The sequence below is a fragment of the Glycine max genome, chromosome 20 (assembly GCF_000004515.6).
Source record: "Glycine max cultivar Williams 82 chromosome 20, Glycine_max_v4.0, whole genome shotgun sequence".
NCBI lineage: Eukaryota > Viridiplantae > Streptophyta > Magnoliopsida > Fabales > Fabaceae > Glycine > Glycine max.
In genome coordinates this window covers 11782296-11804752 of record NC_038256.2, presented here as the reverse complement: position 1 = coordinate 11804752, position 22457 = coordinate 11782296, and the positions used below count along the sequence as shown (strand labels likewise).

Below are 22457 nucleotides of genomic sequence, written 5' to 3'. Positions count from 1 at the left end.
AGTAACATCATATCATGCTTTTTTAGCAAAGCATACAAACACTGTTCAATTAATTAGTTATAAACGACATTTCAATTATGTGTTCACCATGTCATGGTTTAAGAACTCACCTCGGTTTTAGTGTGATAAAACAAAATACGGAGTCCCTAAAAATAGTATTAGGAATAATTTTTCTTAGAATTTCTAATTAGTGCAAATCTTAATAAGAAGTTTTGAATACGAATCCTCTTTTAAGTTTTGCTAATGGCTCTAGGTTGGGTTGGAGGCCCAGCATAACCCAGCCCAGCCCATGATCATGCTGCACTGACGGTTCCGCGTGTAAAAAACTTGTGAGGGAGCAAAGATGGAGAAGATGATCGCAGTGGGTATAGTAGATGAAGGGAAAGGGACAGCAGCCAGCTTCGGGACTCACGGAACCTTCTAGGCTATATATAAAAAAAAAAATATTGCACGCTCCTCCGGGCTCCTGGCATTTCAAATTCAAGGTGAGCAAGTTGAAATTTATAAATAGAAATACACATATTATTTGCAATGTTATATAAACCTCATTTTTTACGGGTTATCAATCGCTAAACCTAAAAATTATCTCCGTTTGCCTCTGCTGTTATTGTTGTAAGTTGAAACTTTGTTGCCTGAAACTGCGACTTTGTGAACTTACCCTTTGAGATGTTGACTCAATATTGAGAATGTGTTTGAATAGATGATTACTAGCATGAGTTTGGACCCTAATTTGGGAATTGTTTCATAACGTACTATTGATTCTGTGCTGCATTATATTGTATTTTTTATTTTGAGGGTATCCATTTGGGATTTTCATTTGGTTTCATTGTGGATTTTTTACAACTACTTCTAATATACCTACTTTTACTGTGATTTTTCTGTCCTGAATACATATATACTTGATTAGTTTCTGAATAAATATGTATCCTATAGCTGAAACATAGAGGTCTATATCAGAAAATGGTAAAAATTAAAATGATATTTTGCTTTTTGACTTGATCCAACCTTCTCTTTAGAATATCAGAATTTTTTCCTTTTCCTTTTTGGGTTATAAAAGAGGTCCAGGAAGTAGTGTGGAAACGGGCAAGGGAGGCCTAAGTGCAGGCAGTGTAGCTTGGCTTCCGTTGGCATTTGAACCTGGGACCAACTGATCATGTAGTCTCTATCTCTAATAGTGTTGCTATCACATAGCAATAGTCATCAAAATGTAGTTGTGCTTTGGTCAGTTTGGTGTAATTATATCAGGAGGACCAGTCAATTTAACATATTTGTATGTTTTTCCACTGATTTTTGCAGACTTTCTTTAATCCTGAGATATTATAGTTGCTTTTCTGACTTTTTTTCTTTTGGCTTTCTATCTATTGACTTTTGCTTTGAAGGCTAGGTTGCTAAGAAATTTTTTAAAATATCATCAGTTTGGTAAAATGAGAACTCCATTTGTATGAAGCTTTCATAAATTCAGCAAGCATCCATCTCATTCCAGAACCAAATGGATTGAATTTTTTACAATTATTATGTATTGTTTTTGATCTTTTTCATAGGAAATATGCATATTTTGATCTTACCCCAATAAGCTATCCTGCATTCTCAGGCCTCTTTCCAATCTTCAAAGCAGCTACTGCGGCAGCTCCATTTTCCAATTGAAGTTAGCAGAGCAGGTAAGAGGCAGAGTAGAAAACCAGAATATACAAACTCTTCACTGGTTTTTTATTAGATTTTCCTGTGCTGATTTTTATAAATTTTAGTTAGATTTTAATGTGGATTTGTGCATGAATCATGTGGTTGTGTGTTGAGCCAAAACATAGTGATCCCCACAGCTTAGTTTCTGATGGGGAATATCCTTGGTGGTGTAGTATATCCTACATTACATGATTTTACCTCAAGCTGGAATAATCCTTGACTTGCTTTTGATCCAACTAGATTGCAGCATTTTTTAAGTGTTTAAGTGTTTGTAATTAATTATGAGATGATTTTTGTATATATGATTATGATCACGGATGTGAAAAACCCTGTGTTTAGGCGTGAATAGTAAGTTTTAGAATGTTTGGGCTGAGATGAGTGAGCATTGAGTTATGAAAACATATTGGGTGAGTTTAGGAAGTGTTGGGGCGTGAATAGAAAGGAAAGGAAGAGTCATATGCTCAGTTAGTGCAGTGTAGTTTTGGTAAACTTATGGTGCTCCAACTTAAGAGAATTGGTGAGATAAAAGCATACCGGTCCTAGAATCTGAATGCTTTATTATCAGATGCTGTAGTGTGTGGAGTTAACGATATATGACAATTCTTTGTTTTGGGGTAGAATGTATGCTTTTTTAGCTGTTGGTTCTTATAATCACTACTCTGAAGCAGTATGTATTTGGTTGGTAACTTTGGCTACCAAGGCTTCTCCTAATGATTGACACTTTTTATTTGGCTTTTTGGTGGATGTAATTTGGAGATTGATAAATAATTTGGTTTTTACTAGCAAGGACATTAAAAAATCCATGCAAGACTTCTCCTTAGCCAGTGAATATTAGGATTTATGTGAGTCATTCAATCAAAACTTTAAATAACAAATTCTAGTGCTATAAGATGGCAGCCTCCTCATATTGATTGGGTAAAAGTTAATGCTTCAATTGATATCTTCTTTCCTCTAACAGGTTGCAGTGGAATTCTTAGAGACAGTACTTTAAATTGCAGAACTTTGGGGGACCTATCATGGCCTCTGCTTGATTTGGCATGAAGGTTTTAGAAAAATTATAGTTGAATCTTAATCCCCTCTCGACTGTTCACTTGATGAAAACGTCCAATGCAATCATGTTAGCAGAGAGGCTAATAAGCCAGCACATCTTTTAGCTAAGCTTAGTATTTATTTTTTTCCTCACTTAAATTTTTTTGAAGTAACTTCAGATTGTATTAGTTTACACTTATTGGCTAATAGATTAGCGCCCTCTGTTTTCCTTTGTCTCACCAGAAAAAATAGGAAATGGTAAAATCTTTTTTGAACGTAGAAGTGACCCATATGGAAGTATAGATTTTTACAGGTATGCTAAGAGGGATTCTGTGCAAGACTATCAGTGCTGGATATTTTTTATGTTAGGATTAGTTTTTACAATATATACTTTTGCTTTGTAAGGTTTTCTCATGAATGTTTGTTTACAACAGTTTTTGTCTCCAATCTTGGCATATCAATTTGTTTTTTTTGGAAGGCAAAATTATAGTATTATTAATATAGAAAACATACAGTACCAGAGGTACTGAATGAAACAGATACAATGCACTCAAGGTGCCACCTTCCAAAAGCAATCCCAACAAAAAACCCCACTATTAAGGATATATTACAAATTAACCGAAGGACTCCAGAAGATTGGTAGACCACTGGTTAAAAGGAATATTAAATCCCTTCTCCGTAGCTTTAAGCCAAGACCATGCATGAAATAAAGCATCATCCATCACTTTGGGAGGTTGAAATGGGGTGCCCTTAAACAGCAGGGAATTCCTATGCTGCCAAATAGTATTAGTTAAAGCAATCCACCATACACAGCGCCTATTGTGATTCCTCTGTGCCCCAAACCCATCACAGAATTGGATAAAATGTGCAGCAGGGTCATCTGAGAAAACTCCCAAAGTCCGGGTCCAGTTCATGGATTCCCACCACAACCCTATAGTCATTCTGCAATGAAAGAAAAGGTGCCCAGCCTCCTCCTGGTGATTTCCACAAAGAGGACACATAGTATCCTGTAGAGCCACATTTCTCCTAAGCAAATTAGCCCTGGTAGGGAGCCTATCTCTAAACAACCTCCATGAGAACAACTCAGCCCTTGGGGGAATTTTAAGCTTCCATAGAATCTTGAAGTTCCTGCTGTGCTGACCAGGTCTGTTGGTAGGTAGCCAGAGGCTATATGCTGACTTAGTAGAGTAGATCCCAGTAGGGTCTGCTTTCCACAACATTGAGTCCTGCAGCAGCTGATGAAAAGAAATAGCAGATATATCATCCATGAAAGCTATTGCTTGCTCATTCTCATGATCAAAGAGGTTCCTTCTCCATTTAAGATCCCAATTCCATGTATTCTGATAGAACTTTCCCATTTTAGAGATGGGAAGGTTTTGCTGTCTGCTAATAAAAAATAATTGATTGTACTTCTGCTGAAGGCTGCATCCCTGTCCCAGCCATGAGTCTTGCTAGAATCTTACCTTATCCCCACAACCAACCTTCCAGATCATATTCTGGTGAATAATTTGAAATTCAGGCTGATGATAAAGGTTTCTAAGGTCCTTCCACCATTGGGAGTGCCATCCTTTATCCCTACCATTCTGCAAATCTGACAATCCTCCATATTTAGAAGTTAGAATTCTGGCCCACAGCTGCTTATGATTGGAGGCTAGGTCCCAGATCCATCTTCCTCTCAAGGCTGCATTAAATTTGGACAGGTCTTTGATCCCCAATCCCCCACCAATCTTTGGAGTGCATATGTCAGCCCATTTGACCCAAGAAATTCTATTATGGTGTTGATTTCCCCCCCACATGAATGTTCTTTGAAGAGACACCAGTTTATCTACTATTCTCTGAGGAATCTTGAAGAAAGATAGAAGATAAATAGGAAGCGCATTGAGGACAGATTTTATCAAGGTGACCTTGCCACCCATAGATAAGAACTTCTGATTCCACTTGGAGAGCTTAGCTTTAAACTTGTTAATCAAAGGCTCCCAAACCATCCTGCTGGAAGCTTTTACAGCAATAGGCATTCCCAAGTAGTGGAAAGGAATGTCCAGCTGCCTACAATTCAGAAATTGGGCTGCATCATGAGCCCAATTGATCTGAAAACCGACAACCCCAAACTGGCTTTTTGCATAGTTAATCCTCAAACCTGAAACCATTTCAAAGCCCCTAAGCATGGACTTTAGCACAATAATATTATCCCAAGAAGCCTCTCCAACAAAAACTGTGTCATCAGCATATTGCAATATATTTATAGGCACATTTTGCTTCCCAACCAAGAAACTTCTATAGAGGTTTTTATTAAGCCTCTCTCATCATGCCAGTAAGGCCCTCAGCCACTATATTAAATAGCATAGGAGCCAAAGGGTCTCCTTGTCTCAGTCCTCTAGATGGGACTAGTTCCTTTGTAGGGCTCCCATTTACTAAAATTGAGATGGTGGCTGATTGAAGGCAAGCAGAAATCCACTTCCTCCATTTAGGACAGAATCCTAGCCTTGCCATCATATAGTCCAAGAAAGACCATGATACTGAATCATAAGCTTTTTCGAAGTCCACTTTGAAAATCATAGCAGGCTTCTTTCTGTGAATAGTTTCATCCACCACTTCATTGAGAATCAGAATTCCATGGAGAATGTGCCTATTTTTTATGAAGGCTATCTGCCTTTCATCAATTAACTCATCCAGCAGAATCCTCAACCTATTTGCCAAGAGTTTTGCTATTACTTTATACATGCAGCCAATGAGAGAGATGGGCCTGTAATCATTTAGAGACTGGGGTTGAGATATCTTAGGAATAAGAGCCACAAAAGAGGCATTGCTGCCTCTAGGAAAGCTTCCATGAGCATGGAATTCATCCACAAATCTTCGAAAATCAGGTTTGAGCAGCCCCCAAAACTCCTTGATAAATCTAAAATTAAAACCATCTGGCCCCGAGCATTTATCACCAGCACAACTCCAAATAGCATCTCTGATTTCTGAATCAGAGAAAGGGGCAGTCAGCCCCTCTCTTTGATTATGATGAATCATAGGAAAATTGACCCCATCCAGGGTAGGTCTGTGAAAATTCTGTTCAGTGAATCTTTCATGGAAGAAGGTAAGCACTGCATTCTTGACAAGATGAGGCTGCTGAATCCATGCACCATCAATGAAAATTCCAGGAACAGCATTTGAACATCTTCTGAAATTAATCAGCTTGTGAAAATAAGCTGAATTACGATCCTTTTCCTTGATCCATTTGGCCCTAGACTTCTGTCTCATCAAGGATTCATAGGCATTTGCAGTATCCCACAGCTCTTGTTGCAAAGCTCTCTTGGTCTGAACTTCACTTTCAGATAGAGTTCTATGGGAAGCAAGAGTCTCCAAATTAGATAGCTTCTGCTTCAACTGCTGAATCTTATTAGCTTTAATGTCCCCCTTCTCTTTACTCCACTGTTTTATGGAGTTTCTCAAGTTCCTCAGTTTGTTTTTAAGTGCAATTCCACCCCAACCACCCTGCTGATCTGCAGTCCAAGCCTCCTTAACCATAGAGTGGTAGCCTTTTTGATTCAACCACCAATCCACAACCCGAAAAGGCTTAGGGCCCCAGTCCACCATTTTTGTCTTCAAGATGAGTGGGCAGTGATCCGAGAAGTCTCTTTGAAGGACATGCTATGAGGTATTAGGCCACAAGGATAACCATTGATCACACACCAGAAATCTATCAAGGCGACTCTTGGCACTGCCATTGGGCCTAAACCAAGTAAAATTGCTTCCAAGGCATCTAACATCATGAAGCTCCATCTCAGATATCCAGTTATTGAAATCTGAGATATCTGAGGTAGTAACAGTCCTTTGAGATGAGGTGATTCTCTCATCCTGGCTTCTAATAGAATTGAAATCTCCAAGGACACACCATAGGCCATTGGGATTGGAGGCTTTGAGATGTCTCAATTCATCCCACAAGATCCTTTTCCCAGCTTGGTCACATGGGGCATAGACATTGACAATATGCAACCACTGGTTTTCTTTTGCCCATTTGCCTACCAACATTAGAAAATGGCTTCCCTTGACCCTCCTTTCAACCTGGAAATCAGAGTTACTCCACAGGCACAACAAGCCACCTGATGCTTGGGTTGATGGAACAAAGTCCCAAGATACAGAGGAGTCTCCCCACATGAATTGACAAATAGCCTTATCAAAAGAGTCCTTTTTTGTCTCTTGAATATAGACAAGGTCCATCTTCTGTTTCATGATAATCCTCCTAATGGCAGTCCACTTAATTCCCCTGCCCAATCCTCTTGAGTTGTAGGAGAGAATAATCATGGTTGAACATATTTAATACCCATCTCAACTGCAAGCTTGGTGTCCCTTTTTTCCATTTCTGACATCAATTCACGAATCTTCATGTTGTCTTCACCATGGGTCAAACCCATTTCTTCTATTAAGGCACACTGTCTTTCCAGGATGATATGGGGGTTTGATTGCCCGTACCCATCATCCCGCTTTTTACATTCTGATTCCAGGTGAGATATTGTATTGGTATGGGCTGTCTTCAAGGTTCCTTTGTTAGGAGAAGCCTGTATAGGATATGTTAAAGGATCCACAGCCAGTTGCTGGTTATTTTGGGCCTGTTCTCTAGCCCCCCCAACCGTTTTTCTTCTAACTTAATATTTAGTATCAGCAGAGCCAGGAATTGGGCCTGGAGGTCTGAGGCCCATATCCCCCTTTTCCTTTATTATGCCATTCTGGTCTAGGGATATATTGTCCCTGTTGTCGGCTTGGGCAGAGGATGTTGGTAGGCTTACTACCTTCAGATGTTGCTGTTCCTGCTTTCCTTCTGCTGGGCGGTCTGTGCATGCAGAGGTTTCCTCAAATGGATTCCTCTGCTGACCGGCAAGTGAGTCAACTTGCCTTTTCGGTGCTTGTTTGTGAATACTCTCTCTCCTATTCCCCTGACTCGAAGCATTTAATGCACCCCACTTACCACCTTTTGACCAGAGCTAATTTGCTGAGACATAACAGCAGCTTCAACGGTTGGGTAAAGGTTCAAAATTTCGTTGTCTTCATGTGGATAATCCATGTCATCGTTATCGGTGGAGGACCGGTCCAAGCTGCAGCGCCCAATGGCTTGGACCCAATGGTCACGGCGCATATGGAGATCGCGGTCCAGTCTCCCGACGGTGGAGAAACCGGCGCCGTCATAATCTGGACTACCTTCAGAGGGCTCACGCATGGAATCAGCCCCATATAGGTCAGTTTCGGTAGCGACAGGGCTATTTGGCTCCGTCGAGAACAGAGACGGCGGCATCCGGGAGGCTATCCTATTCTGGTCCAACCTCGTACCCAAACATGTCGTGTCTTCAACCACATGAAGAGTGGTTTCGATTCCGTCAATGACCGCCTTCAACTCCGTTCGGATTCCTGGTTTCATCGTTGTCCGGATTAAGATTCTTGCGACGTCAAGGTGTCGCCTCTGTTCCACCAGTTCATCGACTTCCACCATATTGCCGATCGCCGCTACCACCTTCCCCATGTATTCTGACTCCTACGCTGTCGGCGACAAGCCCCACAGAAGTATCCAGGCGAGCCTATGGGTTGGGCGAATATCCTGCGACCATTTCTGAAGGTCCAGGATGGGTGTGGAGCCATGCGTCTTCTCCTCTTGCATAATCTGGGTGGCCTTAGAATCGTCCAAGTTGAGAAGGATGATCCAATCGTCAACCCAGTAGCAAGGAATAACTTCAGGGTCTAAGACCCACTTAAGCTCATCCTCTACCTTTTGGAACATCCCCCTGTTTTTTAGACGACCAACCCACGCCTTCTGGAGCCATTCCTTTTGGTCCATATTTGTGTTGAAAACCACCGACGGCCTATGTACGTCTTGTGAAGCTTGTGAAAAATCTGGCCTCTGGTTGTATAAGATGCTCTGTCCCGGCGAGGCCATTGTAACCACCTCAGCATAAGACCGAAGTCTTGCGCCGTTGACGTTTGTGTGCGGGACTCCTTGACCATAGTTGGTCACACCTTGTGGCATGCCATTATCAGGTGTAAAGTGATTCTTTTGATTTCTATTGGCTATCTTACCCCGTTCAAACTTGGGCCGATTAACAAACATTTTCGTCTTGCCGAAGAAAATGTTGTTATTAAGTTGCCGTTCCAGCCGCAATTCATCTTCTACCTCTTTGAACCTGACAAAGCCATATCTATGGCCTTCCTTGTTTTTAGTTTTGGGGATAAACACCTCCCACACCGTACCCCATCTGTGGAATATCTGCCATAAGTCCTTCTCATTCACTCAATCAGGGAATCTACAAAAATAGAAGGTTGTGATGTCAGCCTTGTCTCTCCACATTACTGTTCTATCGAGTCTGTGGTTGTTTCTGGGTCTTGATGGCACACCGTGAGTTGCTGTGATCATCTTCCTCGTACGAGTTACTTGGACCTATTCACCATCATTGCTGATGGACCTGTTGTCCACGTCGCCGTCATGGTCTCCGTGATGAGCATAACTCCAGTGCTGGTTGTAGGCAGCACTGCTCCTTGCACGGTGTCGTCTGAGACTCTCTTCGTGGCTCCCTCTAGAACTCCTTCTGGCTCTAACACTCTCTCTCTCTCTCCCCCCCTGCTGTCTCTCCCTCTTTCACGGTGGATGTTCTCTCTACTCCTCTGTCTCTGGCTATGCTGTCTCTCTCTCTCATGTTGTCGACTCTCTCTCCCTCCCTCTCTCCTTCTCCCTCTCTCTCTCTCTCTATCCCTTTCTCTCATCTCTCTTATATCTAATTATTAATATCTCATTATAGGTTAAGATTCTTGACCTTTTTGTAGTTGTATAGGTTAAGATTCTTGACCTTTTTGTTGGGTCTGATGTTTAGCCTTTTTGGGAGGAGGTTGAGATATGCACGGGATGTAAGCATTTTTTGCTCTTAGATGGAGGGGTATCGTTATTTGGCATTGTGTTATAGGTGGGTGGGTTCTAGGGACTATGTTTATTGTATATTGTTGCTCTGCTTGTGCTTTTTATCATATTCATTTGGCTGGAAAAAACACATTTTTGTACAGGTGTTTTCCTGGCAAATGAATACTAGAAGGGAGAGGTTTGCAATATCCTTAATCAGGTTGGATTCTTAATTCCAGAGTTTACATGGGGATGTCTGAATGAGATAATGGTTTGAAGAGTGATATTTTTTTTGTTCAAGCATGGTATCAAATGTTTGGTGGGCATGGAGGTTTATTGAAGGAGTTTGTGTATGTGGGAATTGGGTTACTGGACTATAAAGAAGACCGAATTTTGGCAAAGACAATATGGTATAAGATTCAATTTGGACTATTTCGAAGCTATTGCAAGATAAAGTTAGCGTTGGGCTCTTCTAGCATACTTCGAGTCATGAAAAGGCGTGTAGGGGTATTCATTTTACTTGAAGAAAGCTTCAAAATAATGATTTGAAGTTGGTATCTCAGTGGTCCAAATATAGAATATTGTTTAGAGGGGGTGTGATTAAAAGTTTTGATGTATAAGATTCATAACTATATATGTTGGGAGTCTTTTATATGCATGATGGGGTATTTTGATTCTTGAGGGTGATATGATGATGTGTTTCTTAGTAGTAAGGTATTGTTATGGTTTAGGTCGTTCTATAAATTTTAGATGTCATAGGGTGTGTTTTTGTATCTGAAGCACAATTGTGCTTTTTTCTCTTTTTCGAGAGGATGTTATCCAATGATGTGTTAAAGTGAAATATATAAAATTATCATGTAATTTTGTTAATAAGTTTTTATTAATTAAATATTTTTTATTTTTGGAATTAAATATTTAGAATATGTATAATTTCTTTGTTAAGACCACTAATATTTAAACACTATGAATTATAGAATATATAATTATTTTAAATCAAATCACTTATAAGATAATAATATGGGATATATTTTCATTCGAGCATTTTATTAGAATTGTATTTTTAAGGATTTAAATTTTTAATATCTAATTAAATAAAATAGATTTCATTAATTAATTTATTTACACAATATTAAATATTTTTTATTTCTGGAATTAAATATTTAAAAATCCGTATAATTTCTTTTTTTAAGACTCTGATATTCGAGAACACTATGAATATATAATTATTTTAAATGTAATTACTTATAAGATTATAATTTATAATATGTGATACACTTTTATATAATTTTATTTTTAAGGATTTAAATTTTAAATATCTAATTAAATAAAATAGATTTCATTAATTAATTTGTTTACTCAATAGTAAATATTAATGCATTAATATAACAGGGTTAAATACTTAAAAGAAAGCTTTTAAATTAATTTGTTATGTAATAAATTTTAATCACTCAATGCATGTATTAATTGATATGACATAGGATTATTGTCGAGCTTAATGATTTTAAATTTGAGTCCTATGAATGTAATTGTATTAATTACTTAGAAGAAAATTTTGTTGTTTACAATATTTATATTTAATTCAACTTAAGAATGATTGTCTGTCTGTAAAGAATATTCTTTATAAAAAGTTTATTTTAATTAAGTCTAAAATTTTATTTAAAAATATATTACACTTAATTTTTGTAATTAACTTATAAAATGATATTTTTTTATAAAATTTATTAATTAGACATATAAGTATTTTTTTTAAAATTTTGTTTCATTTTCAATCATGTTAATTTTTTATAATTTTAAGAATATAAGATGCCTCTATGGTTTGATTTTGATCAAAATATTTTACTTTTATCTCATATTTAATTATTTATTTTTAAACAAATAATTGTACTCATAAAAAAATGCATAACGACCGGCCTGATCTGTACATCTGCACGGATCACTTACTAGTTTATAGCATAAAGCATATGACTGTATTTCAACAAAAATATATGATAGTCTAGTATTTTCTTATTATAAAACCTTTATTTTTCTTTAAAGTTTTCACATTAAGTTTAGATAAACAATGCATAGATAAATTAACCCTAGTTCAAAATTGGTAGGAAGTAGAAAATCTTGGAGTTATTTCGTGTCCTTTTCGCTCGAAAGCAACATTCTATATTTGATCTTCAAACAAAAAAAAAAAATCTATATTTGTGTTTGACACTGAATCACCGCTCTTAAATTTTGTTTCGGTCATTAAATTTTTTTTCTGGTAAGGATCTATTTATCTAATTATATTTCTAGTAAGAAAGGGATACTGGGGAGCACTATTGCTTCCACTAGGGACCTGGATTTCATTCTCGATCGTATTGGGTTTGCAGAGCCTTTATTTCTTCAGAGTGTATAGGCTCAAAATTTTGTATTTCTTGCATAATGCGTGTTTTCTGATTAAAATTACTAATCTAATACTGTTATTCTGCAGCCATCTGTGTGTGAAGGGGACATGATGGATGATTCCCAAAAGCATAGAATCCTGATGGTCTCAGATTTTTTCTATCCCAACTTTGGAGGTGTGGAGAATCACATATATTATCTCTCACAGTGTTTGCTCAAGTTAGGCCACAAGGTCAGCCTATATTTTTGTTTCTTTCTCTGATTCAATATGATACCTTTGTATTTCTATCACAATGCTTTCATTTGATGAAAGGCTGAATTGAAGGTTCCGTTAAGCCAAAATAAATGCAGTCTCCCCCTTTTTTAGACATGCAATTTTGGGGGTAGCAGCAAACTTGGGAAATGTATTCAATGCAGTCCGAAATTAGATACATTCATGCTGTCAGTTTTTGTCAACTAGATTGGGTGGCTCAAATATCAAAAGTGTGTTTTAAATTTGATTTATTTGAGATAAAACATGAGCCATCTGATCTTTTGATTTGACACTTTCAAATTACTAATTATGAGAATGCATGTGTAAATGATGCTGACTATAGGCTATCTGGATCCAGCAGACTAGTGATAATTAATTAACAATAGCTAACAGTTTAGTGCCTATTTGTTTTAAATTTTGGTAGGATTGATTTTGAATTGTTGATTGAGATGAGTGCCAAAATTAATCCCATCTTTTACATTGGAATGCGAGCCATAAATTGATTTGCTTGCAAACCTAGTGGACACATAGTTAACAAGTTTATTAGGTTTTGTAGCATTTTGGATTTAGTTGCACATGAGAGATTTGTGTAGGTTTCCATTATAGATGGGGATGGGAGGTTTGTGTAGTAAATGCAAAATATATGGGACTAATGGGAGTGAGAGTAATTTACTCTTTTTTCTTAATTATGCTGAGGTAGTTTGAAATGATGTGAATTCAAATAAAATGTCTATTCAGGTGGTGGTTGCAACTCATGCTTATGGAAATCGATCTGGGGTCCGATATATGACCGGTGGTCTGAAAGTCTACTATATTCCATGGAGTCCATTTGTTATGCAGAATACATTACCGACCTTCTATGGGTTACTACCAATTATTAGAACTATTCTTATTCGAGAAAGAATTACAGTGGTGCATGGGCATCAAGCCTTTTCAACATTTTGTCATGAAGCTCTTATGCATGCAAGAACCATGGGATACAAGGTTGTGTTCACTGATCATTCACTTTACGGTTTTGCTGATGTTGGAAGCATCCACATGAACAAGGTGTTGCAGTTTACCTTGGCAGATGTGAGTCAAGCCATATGTGTTTCCCATACAAGCAAGGAAAACACTGTGTTGCGGTCAGGTTTGCCACCAGAAAAGGTTTTTGTCGTACCCAATGCTGTTGACACTGCCATTTTCAAGCCAGCAGTGGATCGTCCAAGTGGATCAGAAATTGTTATTGTTGTTATCAGCCGATTGGTTTATCGGAAGGGAGTTGATTTGCTTGTTGAAGTCATTCCAGAAGTATGCCGATTACATCCCAATGTGAGTTGCTGATAATATTGTTAGTTTTTGTTTTGCATAACTAGGAAATTTGGGCCCTGACATCTTGGAAGAAATGTTAATAAGCTAAAGCCCCTTTTCAGAATGCTTTACCTTTATATTATGGTGCTTAAAGTTGCAAACTTTAGTTTGGTAAAATCTCTTTATGGTGCTTTTTCTGTTGCTCTGAACAATTATATTATAGATGCTATTCAGAACAGCTTAAGGACTGGCTTTCAAAGCTGCAGTTGGTGCTATCTACTAAACAAATCCGTTTTTGTAATTTTTAAGTCCTCAAAATTTTATTAGAATTTTTAGCAATCACTTATTTGGTGTCACCTCAAAGCTGTTATGAAATACTCACCCAAATGTTAATAATAATAATAGTAAATTAGTAATAATAATAAAATTCTGATGCAATGGTTTATTGGCAGCTTTTATAAATTCCCTAATGAGTTCTTTTCACATTTCTTTTTTATGATAATTAGAGAATTTACCTGAGAAAATTTGCTGGAAAATAAAACATCATATTGTTTCTATAGAAGGATAATTCATGTTGACCTTCAAGAAAAAGGAGTGATGATTTTACTTTGGATGTTGGTCCTACTTTTATGATGAATAATTATATGGGGCACAAAGGAATGTTAGTAATAGAATAGTTTTGCTCATTTTGTCATTTATTGTTTGTTATCAATGAATTTTTATCAGCTAACTTGAACATGCATGAGGTCATCTATTTTCAAAATTTATGCTTAGATAGTGAAGAATCTAGCTCCCCCAAATTTCCTCTTAAAAGATTAAAGGGGAAGAAATTGGGCATAGTTACTTGGGGCTACATTCAAAAAGTTAGTATATAGACATTTTCAAGTTGTGGCAAAACTGGACCTCTATTGAGTATTTGGGACACATCATTTCTGCTCGGGGAGTTAACATGGATCCTTCGAAAGTACAAGCTGTTCTGGATTGGCCAATTCCTTGTAAAGCAAAATAAGTGAGAGGATTCTTGGGCCTCACGAGCTAATACATGAGATTCATGAAAGATTATGGCAAGATTGTCCTCCCTTGACAATGCTGACCAAGAAAGAGGTCTGTGTATGAAAAGGAAATCATGGCGTTGGCACTCTCGGTTCAGCATTGGCGCCATTACCTTTTCAGTAGGAGCTTCGAGGTCTACACCGACCGTAGAAGCCTAAAACATTTGTTGCAGCAGTGGATTACAACCTCGGATCAACAATGCTAGCTTTCTGAATTGATGGGGTTTCAATTTGAGGTGATTTACAGACTTGGCCCAGAGAACAAAGCAGCGGATGCTCTGTCCTGTCAATTTAAATCAGCCGAGCTTAATGTTGTTTCTATAAGCCCATATTGGGTGGATTTCCCTAAGCTTCGTGAAGAGGTTTTGAATGACCGGGATTTGATTTGAATCAAGGGGGCTTTGCATTCCAACCCAGCAGCCATGTCTGATTATACTTTGAGAGATGGTTTAATGTTTTTCAAGGGCAGACTTATATTGTCTAAGAGCTCCAACTTGATTCCTACTTTGTTGATTGAATAGGAGGACACTCCAGATTTACCAAGACTAACAAACGGATGGCAGCAACCTTCTATTGGAAAGGTATGAAAAAGACAATAATGGAATATATCCTTCGTTGTGATGTGTGCCAGTGGCATAAGTATCAGGCCATGTCACCAACCGATCTGCTGCAATCCATTCCCATCCTAGAGGTGGTTTGGACAGATATCTCTATGGATTTTATTACAGGATTGCCCCTTTTACAGCCAAAACAGTTGCAGAAAGTTTCATCAGAGATGTGGCCAAACTGCACGTGTTTCCCAATTCTATTATTGATCGAGAACCCCCTCTTTCTGAGTAAATTTTGGGGGAAACTTTTCAGGCTTCAGGGCACAGTTCTGCGCATGAGCACCACCTATAACCCCTAAACCGATGGGCAGACGAAACAACCAACCAATGGTATTCCTGGTTATCCGGGCAAAATTCTGGTACAACACTTCTTCCCATTCAGCTTCCACCAAATCTCCCTTTGAGGTGGTGTATGGTCGCCCACCCCCTACAGTGCTTCGTTTTTTGGTGGGAGAAACATAAGTTGAATCTGTTGCCTCCGTTCTCATCGACTGCGACGAAGCATTGTATCAATTGAAATACCATCTAAACAGGGTCCTACAAACTATGAAGAAACATGTTGATGCTCACTGTCGACATGTTACATATGTCGTAGGTGATTGGGTTTATGTTAAGCGTTGTCCACATCGTCAACATTTAGTAGCCCGACGTATCAATCCAAAATTCTATCCCCAATACTTAGGCCCCTTTCTGGTTATCTCCAAAATTGGTGAAGTAGCTTATAAGGTGAAGCTACTTGATTCAGCACGGATTTATCCAGTGTTTCACGTATCCCAGTTAAAGCGCTCTCTCAATCGCGGTTCTGTGGCTGCTGCTTTACCACCTGGAATGGAAGTAGGGGATCCTGAAATCCCTCAACCTGAGGCTGTAATCGCCATGCAATGGAGCTCCACTTTGGAGTGGTCGATCCTATGGAAGTCCCAACCAGTTGAAGAGGTGACTTGGGAAATTGCGGCTTCAATCAAGGACGAGTTTCCTTCTTTCTGCCTTGAGGACAAGGCAGATTTTGTAGCGGATGACATTGATGAGAACTAGCCTAATGTAGGGAGGCCCCTTAAGGTGTACACTTGCAGGCCCAAAGGTCCCAAAGGCCCAATAGCTCAGTTTCTATTCCGTTAGGAGGGATGAGATTGGAAGTTAGTTAGAGGAGAGAGAAGTTTTGCGGAGAGTCTGTTATTAGTGGAGGGGAGGGGAATTGTAAGGCACGGAGGGAATTGATTAGGATTGGGAGTCTAGAGTTATTCTCTGACATGAGGGATCTCTGCTCTCAGATTGTTATCTGTATTTCCTTCCTTTTATCTTTTTAATACAAATTGCAGAGTCTCTGATAGGGGAATACCTATCAAAGATTGTTTGGTATTTTGGCCAATGTACATAGTACTAATCCTTTGATAAATGCTCTAGAATGAGCTTTCTGTATGTTTACCAAAAGTATATTCATATAACCTTTGATATTAATCCTTTTTAGTGCTTGAACTAAACTTGATTGAAGTCCTCAAGTATGTGCCTTCACTGTGATTTAAACTTTTTATCTGTTGACAGATAGCTATCTTTTTAGGGCATACATTATCATTATAGATGCCCTCATACAGGAAGCCAGTACCAAGAGAAATATGTAATGATATAGGAATGATTTGGATTAGTTTCTTTTTGGTAATTATTGACTTTCAAAGGCATAACTCATATATCCATTTGAAGGTTCGTTTCATTATTGGAGGTGATGGACCTAAGCGTGTGCGGTTGGAAGAGATGAGAGAAAAGCATTCTCTTCAAGATCGAGTTGAAATGTTGGGAGCTGTGCAACATGTACAAGTCCGATCTGTTCTAATATCTGGGCACATCTTCTTAAACAGGTTTGGCTTCCTTAGCAAATCTCTCCTTACATTAAGCTTTTCAATCTGTTGTCTAATTTTGGACATTGAGGAATCCTAGATGATTGAGTTTCTTTCATTGTCAGATGTTGGGGTTCTCAAGATCAGCAACAGTTACAATGCTTGATTGCATATCTATTTTTAATAATTAATAATGTTTGCACTGTTTCAGTTCCTTAACAGAAGCTTTTTGTATAGCCATATTAGAAGCTGCAAGTTGTGGATTATTAACAGTGAGCACACGTGTCGGAGGAGTTCCCGAGGTAGATGCAAAATATTTCTGTCTATACCTGTTCAGTATGAGAATATATGCGTTTTATATAGTTTGTCTTGTTATGGACTTCAGTTTCTTCTCAATTCCATAATTTTGGAATGCTATCTTGAGGGGCTTTGTACCAATTCACTTCTTTGCTTATAGGTTTTGCCCGATGAAATGATTGTTTTGGCAGAACCTGATCCTGGTGATATGGTGCATGCAATTCAAAAGGCAATATCTATGCTGCCAAAAATTGATCCGCAAGCCATGCATAATCGAGTGAGTTTGTTGTTTAAATGGTCTTTCTGGTGGATGCATTTAGTGGGGAAATTAGTTCCTTTTTTGTTTGTTATTTCTGTAGATGAGAGAACTCTACAACTGGCATGATGTTGCCAAAAGGACTGAAATTGTATATGATCGTGCTTTCAAGTGCTCCAATCAAAATCTACTTGAACGTCTCTCACGGTACTCTCTAAACATCATTGGTACAATTTACTTGTAAATTGTAATGGTAACAAATACACATATAGTTGATAGTTGTAATAGGAACTCCATTGTTCATTCAGTTTTAGTTATGTGACCTTGTTAATTACTTCAGCTTAATTTGTTTAATCTGCTTGTAACATAAGGCATAAGCTGGTTGGTACTTGGTATGGAAAACAAGAAACGTATTTTTGGATCTTCATTCGGCAGCATACTATCATGGCAATTCTTTTTACAGGGCTAGTAGTTCAAATAGAAGGAGGAACCTGAATCTGATTATAAGGAACTAAGGAGTGATGTCAGTTCAATATTCAAGTATACTTGCTGTAATGAATTAAGGAGTTATTTCTACCAGTGCTGACAGTCTTTGTTCTTTTAGATACCTCTTTTGTGGAGCATGGGCGGGCAAGCTTTTCTTCTTGGTTATGATTGTTGGATTCTTGTTATGGCAGCTATTGGAATTATGGCAGGTAGGTTATCTTGGATGTGTTTGACATTTTCATCTTATGTTCCTTTTGTAACCATATCGCTTGAATGTCTCTCATCATTAGCCTGCAGATGATATAGAGGAGGTACCAGATTTCACTCTTCCATGCAGCTGTGATGAAGAGATGTTGGAGAAAAATTCAGTGAAATGAGTAATGTGATAAATTATTTTGGTGAACCAAAGGAGTTTTTGTTTTGCAGAATATCAAAAGAATACAAGTGCTGTTAACACTAACCCAAGTTCCCAGATCTTGAAATGGAGATAATCATCAATCTGTTGCATAAATATGTGCTAATTTAGTGTAAATATTGTTGTCAACATTACTTTGTTGAGTTTTTTTAGCGAAGCACGTTAATTTGGTCTGTGAAATCAAAAGTTCGAATGTATTCTGTACAGGAGCATCTAGGACCAGAAGTAATTGTAGAGTGATCCTGATATCCAAATAGGCACCAGCTCTTTCTATGAAATGAGATTTTTTTTCTCCCTTTCATGGAATGAAAAGTATATGCTATTTAATAAACAAATAGCTCACATAATACAGTTATGGTCTCTGCTGTCATGTGATTGATTTAACATGTTGAGAGCAGCAGCCTCGATACTTAGAAGTGGATTAGTCCCACCCACATTCAAAATGTGAGATCTGAATAGGAGGAGTGCCAATAATACACTATTAACATATTCTTTTTAACATACTTTCTACTTTCTATCATTGATTAAAATTATTAAGAACTACAAAATCATAGAGTGACGCAATGAGTTTTGTTAAATAAAAAGTGAGGCTCAATTTTGTAATTTGTAATAAATTCTATTCTAGCCAATAGGAGATAGTATTTTTTAAAAAAAATGTGCTTTAGAGTGTGTTGTTAGGATTTTATAAGAGCTTTTTTCACTTGAGAGTAAGCCAAATAGGATGAAAATAATTTTAGAAGAAACTATGAACATTTATATTAAGAATTTTTATAAAATCATTAAATTACGTTATGTGAATCTAATGTGAGGCAAAGATTCATGTTTGATGTACCTTGACAAACATAAACAAGTTAATACAAATGCATCGATCTATAGTTGTTAAAAGGAGAAAAGATAGGTGAACACCAAATGTTAATTAACATCTAGAAAGAAAAAGAAGTCAAAATAAAAAATTTAGGTATGATAAGTGATGTGGTATAATAAGAAAAAAAATAGATGTTGATAAATTATTTTTATAAGTAAAGTCTAAAAACTCAACAAATGAGTAAACAATAAAGATAAACATCTGAATTTCTTCACTACAACCAGGTTGAGTAGAAAACCACTTTGCCCTTCGAACCGAAACAACACAGACATAGTAGGTTAGACGAAATGAAGCTTAGACATCAAATAATTTTCCTCACTCAAAATGACACAATGCGAGCAAAAACCTAATTCTTGCCGCAAGCACGACTTCCACAAACCAACTCCTTGCAACACACACAAACAAACATCCTTCCAGTGAGCACAAGTTCCCCAAACAAACAAACAAAGAAGAACAAGAACAAGAAAAAGAAGAAGACAACAAAGACTAAGGTCCTTGTGGTTACAAAGAAGAAGAAGAAGAAGAAGAAGAAGAAGAAGAAGAAGAAGAAGAAGAAGAAGAAGTTGTACCTAGGTAACGTGGCTACGTGTCACGGTCGCGAAGAAGCTGTACAAAGAACTTGAAGAAGCTGTACTCACGGTCGCGAAGAAGAAGAAGCGAAGAACAAAGCGCGAGGAAAGTAGCTAGGGTCAGGTTCTGAAATTTTAAAATATGAGTCCAACATCGGTTTTCAATAACAAACTGATGTTAATCGAATGATGTTAACGTTACATCGATTTTTTGAGAAAAACCGATGTTAACATCATTTCATTAACATCGGTTTTTCGTAAAACCGATGTTAATTAAAAGACGTTAACATCGGTTTTCCAAAAAACCGATGTTATTGTATGATATGTTAACATCGGGTTTAAAAACACCGATGTTAACAAATGGTGCTAACATCGGTTTTTTAAAAAACCGATGTGAACGTCTTTTAATTAACATTGGTTTTACGGAAAACCAATGTTAAGGAATATACATTATTTACAAATATGCCATCACGTTTACCTTAACATCGATTCTGTATAAAATTGATGTTAATTTGACGATGTTAAATGTGCTTTTTGTAATAGTGAAGGAATACTAGGAATACAATATCAGATATATTGAGGATCACCTCTTCTGTTCAAATTCCCTTAAAAGAATGGATCACCACTTCTGTTCAAATTCCCTTAAAAAGAAAAAAAAAATCTCTTTTGTTGAAATATGATGTCTATCTTTGTTTTCATGCTTTTGTATTAAGTAAAATACGCCTAGATTCTATTTAATTGTATAAATTAATATTTTTTTCTTTATTTAAAAATTTAGGTAAATTGAATTTCGAAAATTTACTGAAATTCAGACAAACCTAATACTCAAATAATACTTTCAGAAGTATTTAGATTACTCACAAATTAGATTCTCATACAACAAAGAGTAATTACTAGACTCATATTTTCTATTATTGAAATCCCACTCAATTATAAAGAACATATTAAAAAAATATGTTAAGAACATTTATCATGTTTAAATTTTCATTATTCGTTATAAAATAACATTACAAGAAACTTCCTTTTAAAGTTAACGAGAAATCAGATACAAACGTGGCCAAGAAAAACAAACAAAACGTTAAACGTGCGAGTGTGATAGCCACTAGTCAAATCGTGTTTTATTGGTGAGTCATACCCTTTTAAAGCGTGTCTAACAGATTCTTTTTAATCTTTTTTATTTTCCGGTTTCCTTTATAATTTTTTTTATATGAAATGATCAGAGGGCTGATAAGGGTAGGTCCATGCTGCTCTTGGTGCTCGAAAGGAGCTCATAATTAAGGAAGAAAAAGGGACTAGGCGCGTTGTAGAAATATAAACCTCACTTTTTTTTATTATAAATCTTAGTCCTATGATTTCTCGAAAGAGATTGTTCTCTTTTCTGTTCCAACTTTCTAGAGTGCCAGCCACAATTAATGATTAGTTTGTTCCTCCACCTTTTTCTAAATCTTTAGATTTATTTTCTAATTTTACTTTAATTTTTGTTTAATTCTTTATTCTTCACATGCATTCGAATAACTTGTTTCACACGTTGAAAGAATATGCCGTGTAGTGTAACACTCACCTAAGAAGCAATTTTATTTGTAAATATATCATATATTGAATCCCAAGCAGTCAAGCACTGAGTTATACAGGTATTTTAAGAAATATTTGTGAAAAATTGCCAATAAATATTGAATTTGTAACATATGATCTAGGTTCAATTTTTATATAATACATTCTTGGAGAAAGATAAAATTTTGTGTGTGATTAAGTCTTGACGGATAATTAATCTCATAGTTGATCTAAGAATTTAAATAATTGAAATATATAATTTATTATTATTTTTACACTTGATTCTTATCAATCACAACTAACTTATTTTATTTAGTATAAAAAAGCTGCAATTATATTTATTCAAATAAACATAAATTCTTAACATAATCACATATTATTGTATTATAATCTTCGATAATCTTAACAGAATTTGTAATAAAAATGGTTTTTAATAATCAATAGATATAGATATTAGGGATAAAAAATATACTTTTTATAATGTAATTAAAACAATCTTCTAATAATTTTTGCAGTTTTTTATAATAAAAGTGTTCTTGAGTGGATGGAAATGTTTTAATTAATTGATAAACAAAGTTAAAAAACAAAAACATCAAAAGACTTGATAAAAGGGTTTCGAAAAAATATTGAATTGAAAAACAAATAAAGTTAAAATGACAAAAATGTAAAGTGTTTTAAAATATAAATTCAAGTTAAATGTAATAAGTTAAATGCTATTTCTATGAAATGAGATTTTTTTTCTCCCTTTCATGGAATGAAAATTAAATGCTATTTAATAAACAAATAGCTCACATAATACAGTTATGGTCTCTGCTGTCATGTGATTGATTTAACATGTTGAGAGCAGCAGCCTCGGTACTTAGAAGTGGATTAGTCCCACCCACATTCAAAATGTGAGATCTGAATAAGAGGAGTGCAATAATACACTATTAACATATTCTTTTTGACATACTTTCTACTTTCTATCATTGATTAAAATTATTAAGAACTACAAAATCATAGAGTGACGCAATGAGTTTTGTTAAATAAAAAGTGAGGCTCA

The 22457-nt window shown here is 36.6% G+C and overlaps 1 protein-coding gene across 13 annotated transcripts; it reads left to right on the top strand.

Moving 5' to 3' along the window:
• Nucleotides 1-248: 248 nt before the first annotated feature.
• Nucleotides 249-18526, top strand: LOC100775466 (phosphatidylinositol N-acetylglucosaminyltransferase subunit A). 13 transcript variants are annotated; one of them, XR_005890429.1, is made up of 12 exons: nucleotides 249-485; nucleotides 1592-1658; nucleotides 2639-2723; nucleotides 12030-12173; nucleotides 12933-13505; nucleotides 16843-16997; nucleotides 17188-17278; nucleotides 17434-17550; nucleotides 17633-17736; nucleotides 17901-18052; nucleotides 18134-18224; nucleotides 18306-18357. XR_005890429.1 is itself a non-coding variant. In XM_041013596.1 (11 exons), the coding sequence occupies exons 3-11, from the start codon at nucleotides 2718-2720 to the stop codon at nucleotides 18390-18392; spliced, it is 1311 nt and encodes a 436-aa protein (XP_040869530.1). In that variant the 5' UTR covers nucleotides 249-485; nucleotides 1592-1658; nucleotides 2639-2717; the 3' UTR covers nucleotides 18393-18526. The 13 variants fall into 13 exon arrangements, 12 of the variants coding, with proteins under 12 accessions (XP_040869530.1, XP_040869533.1, XP_040869531.1 ...); XM_041013596.1 differs by lacking the exon at nucleotides 17901-18052 and having other exon boundaries at nucleotides 17214-17278; nucleotides 17465-17550; nucleotides 18306-18526; XM_041013597.1 differs by lacking the exon at nucleotides 17901-18052 and having other exon boundaries at nucleotides 251-485; nucleotides 18313-18526.
• The last annotated feature ends 3931 nt before the right edge of the window (nucleotides 18527-22457 follow it).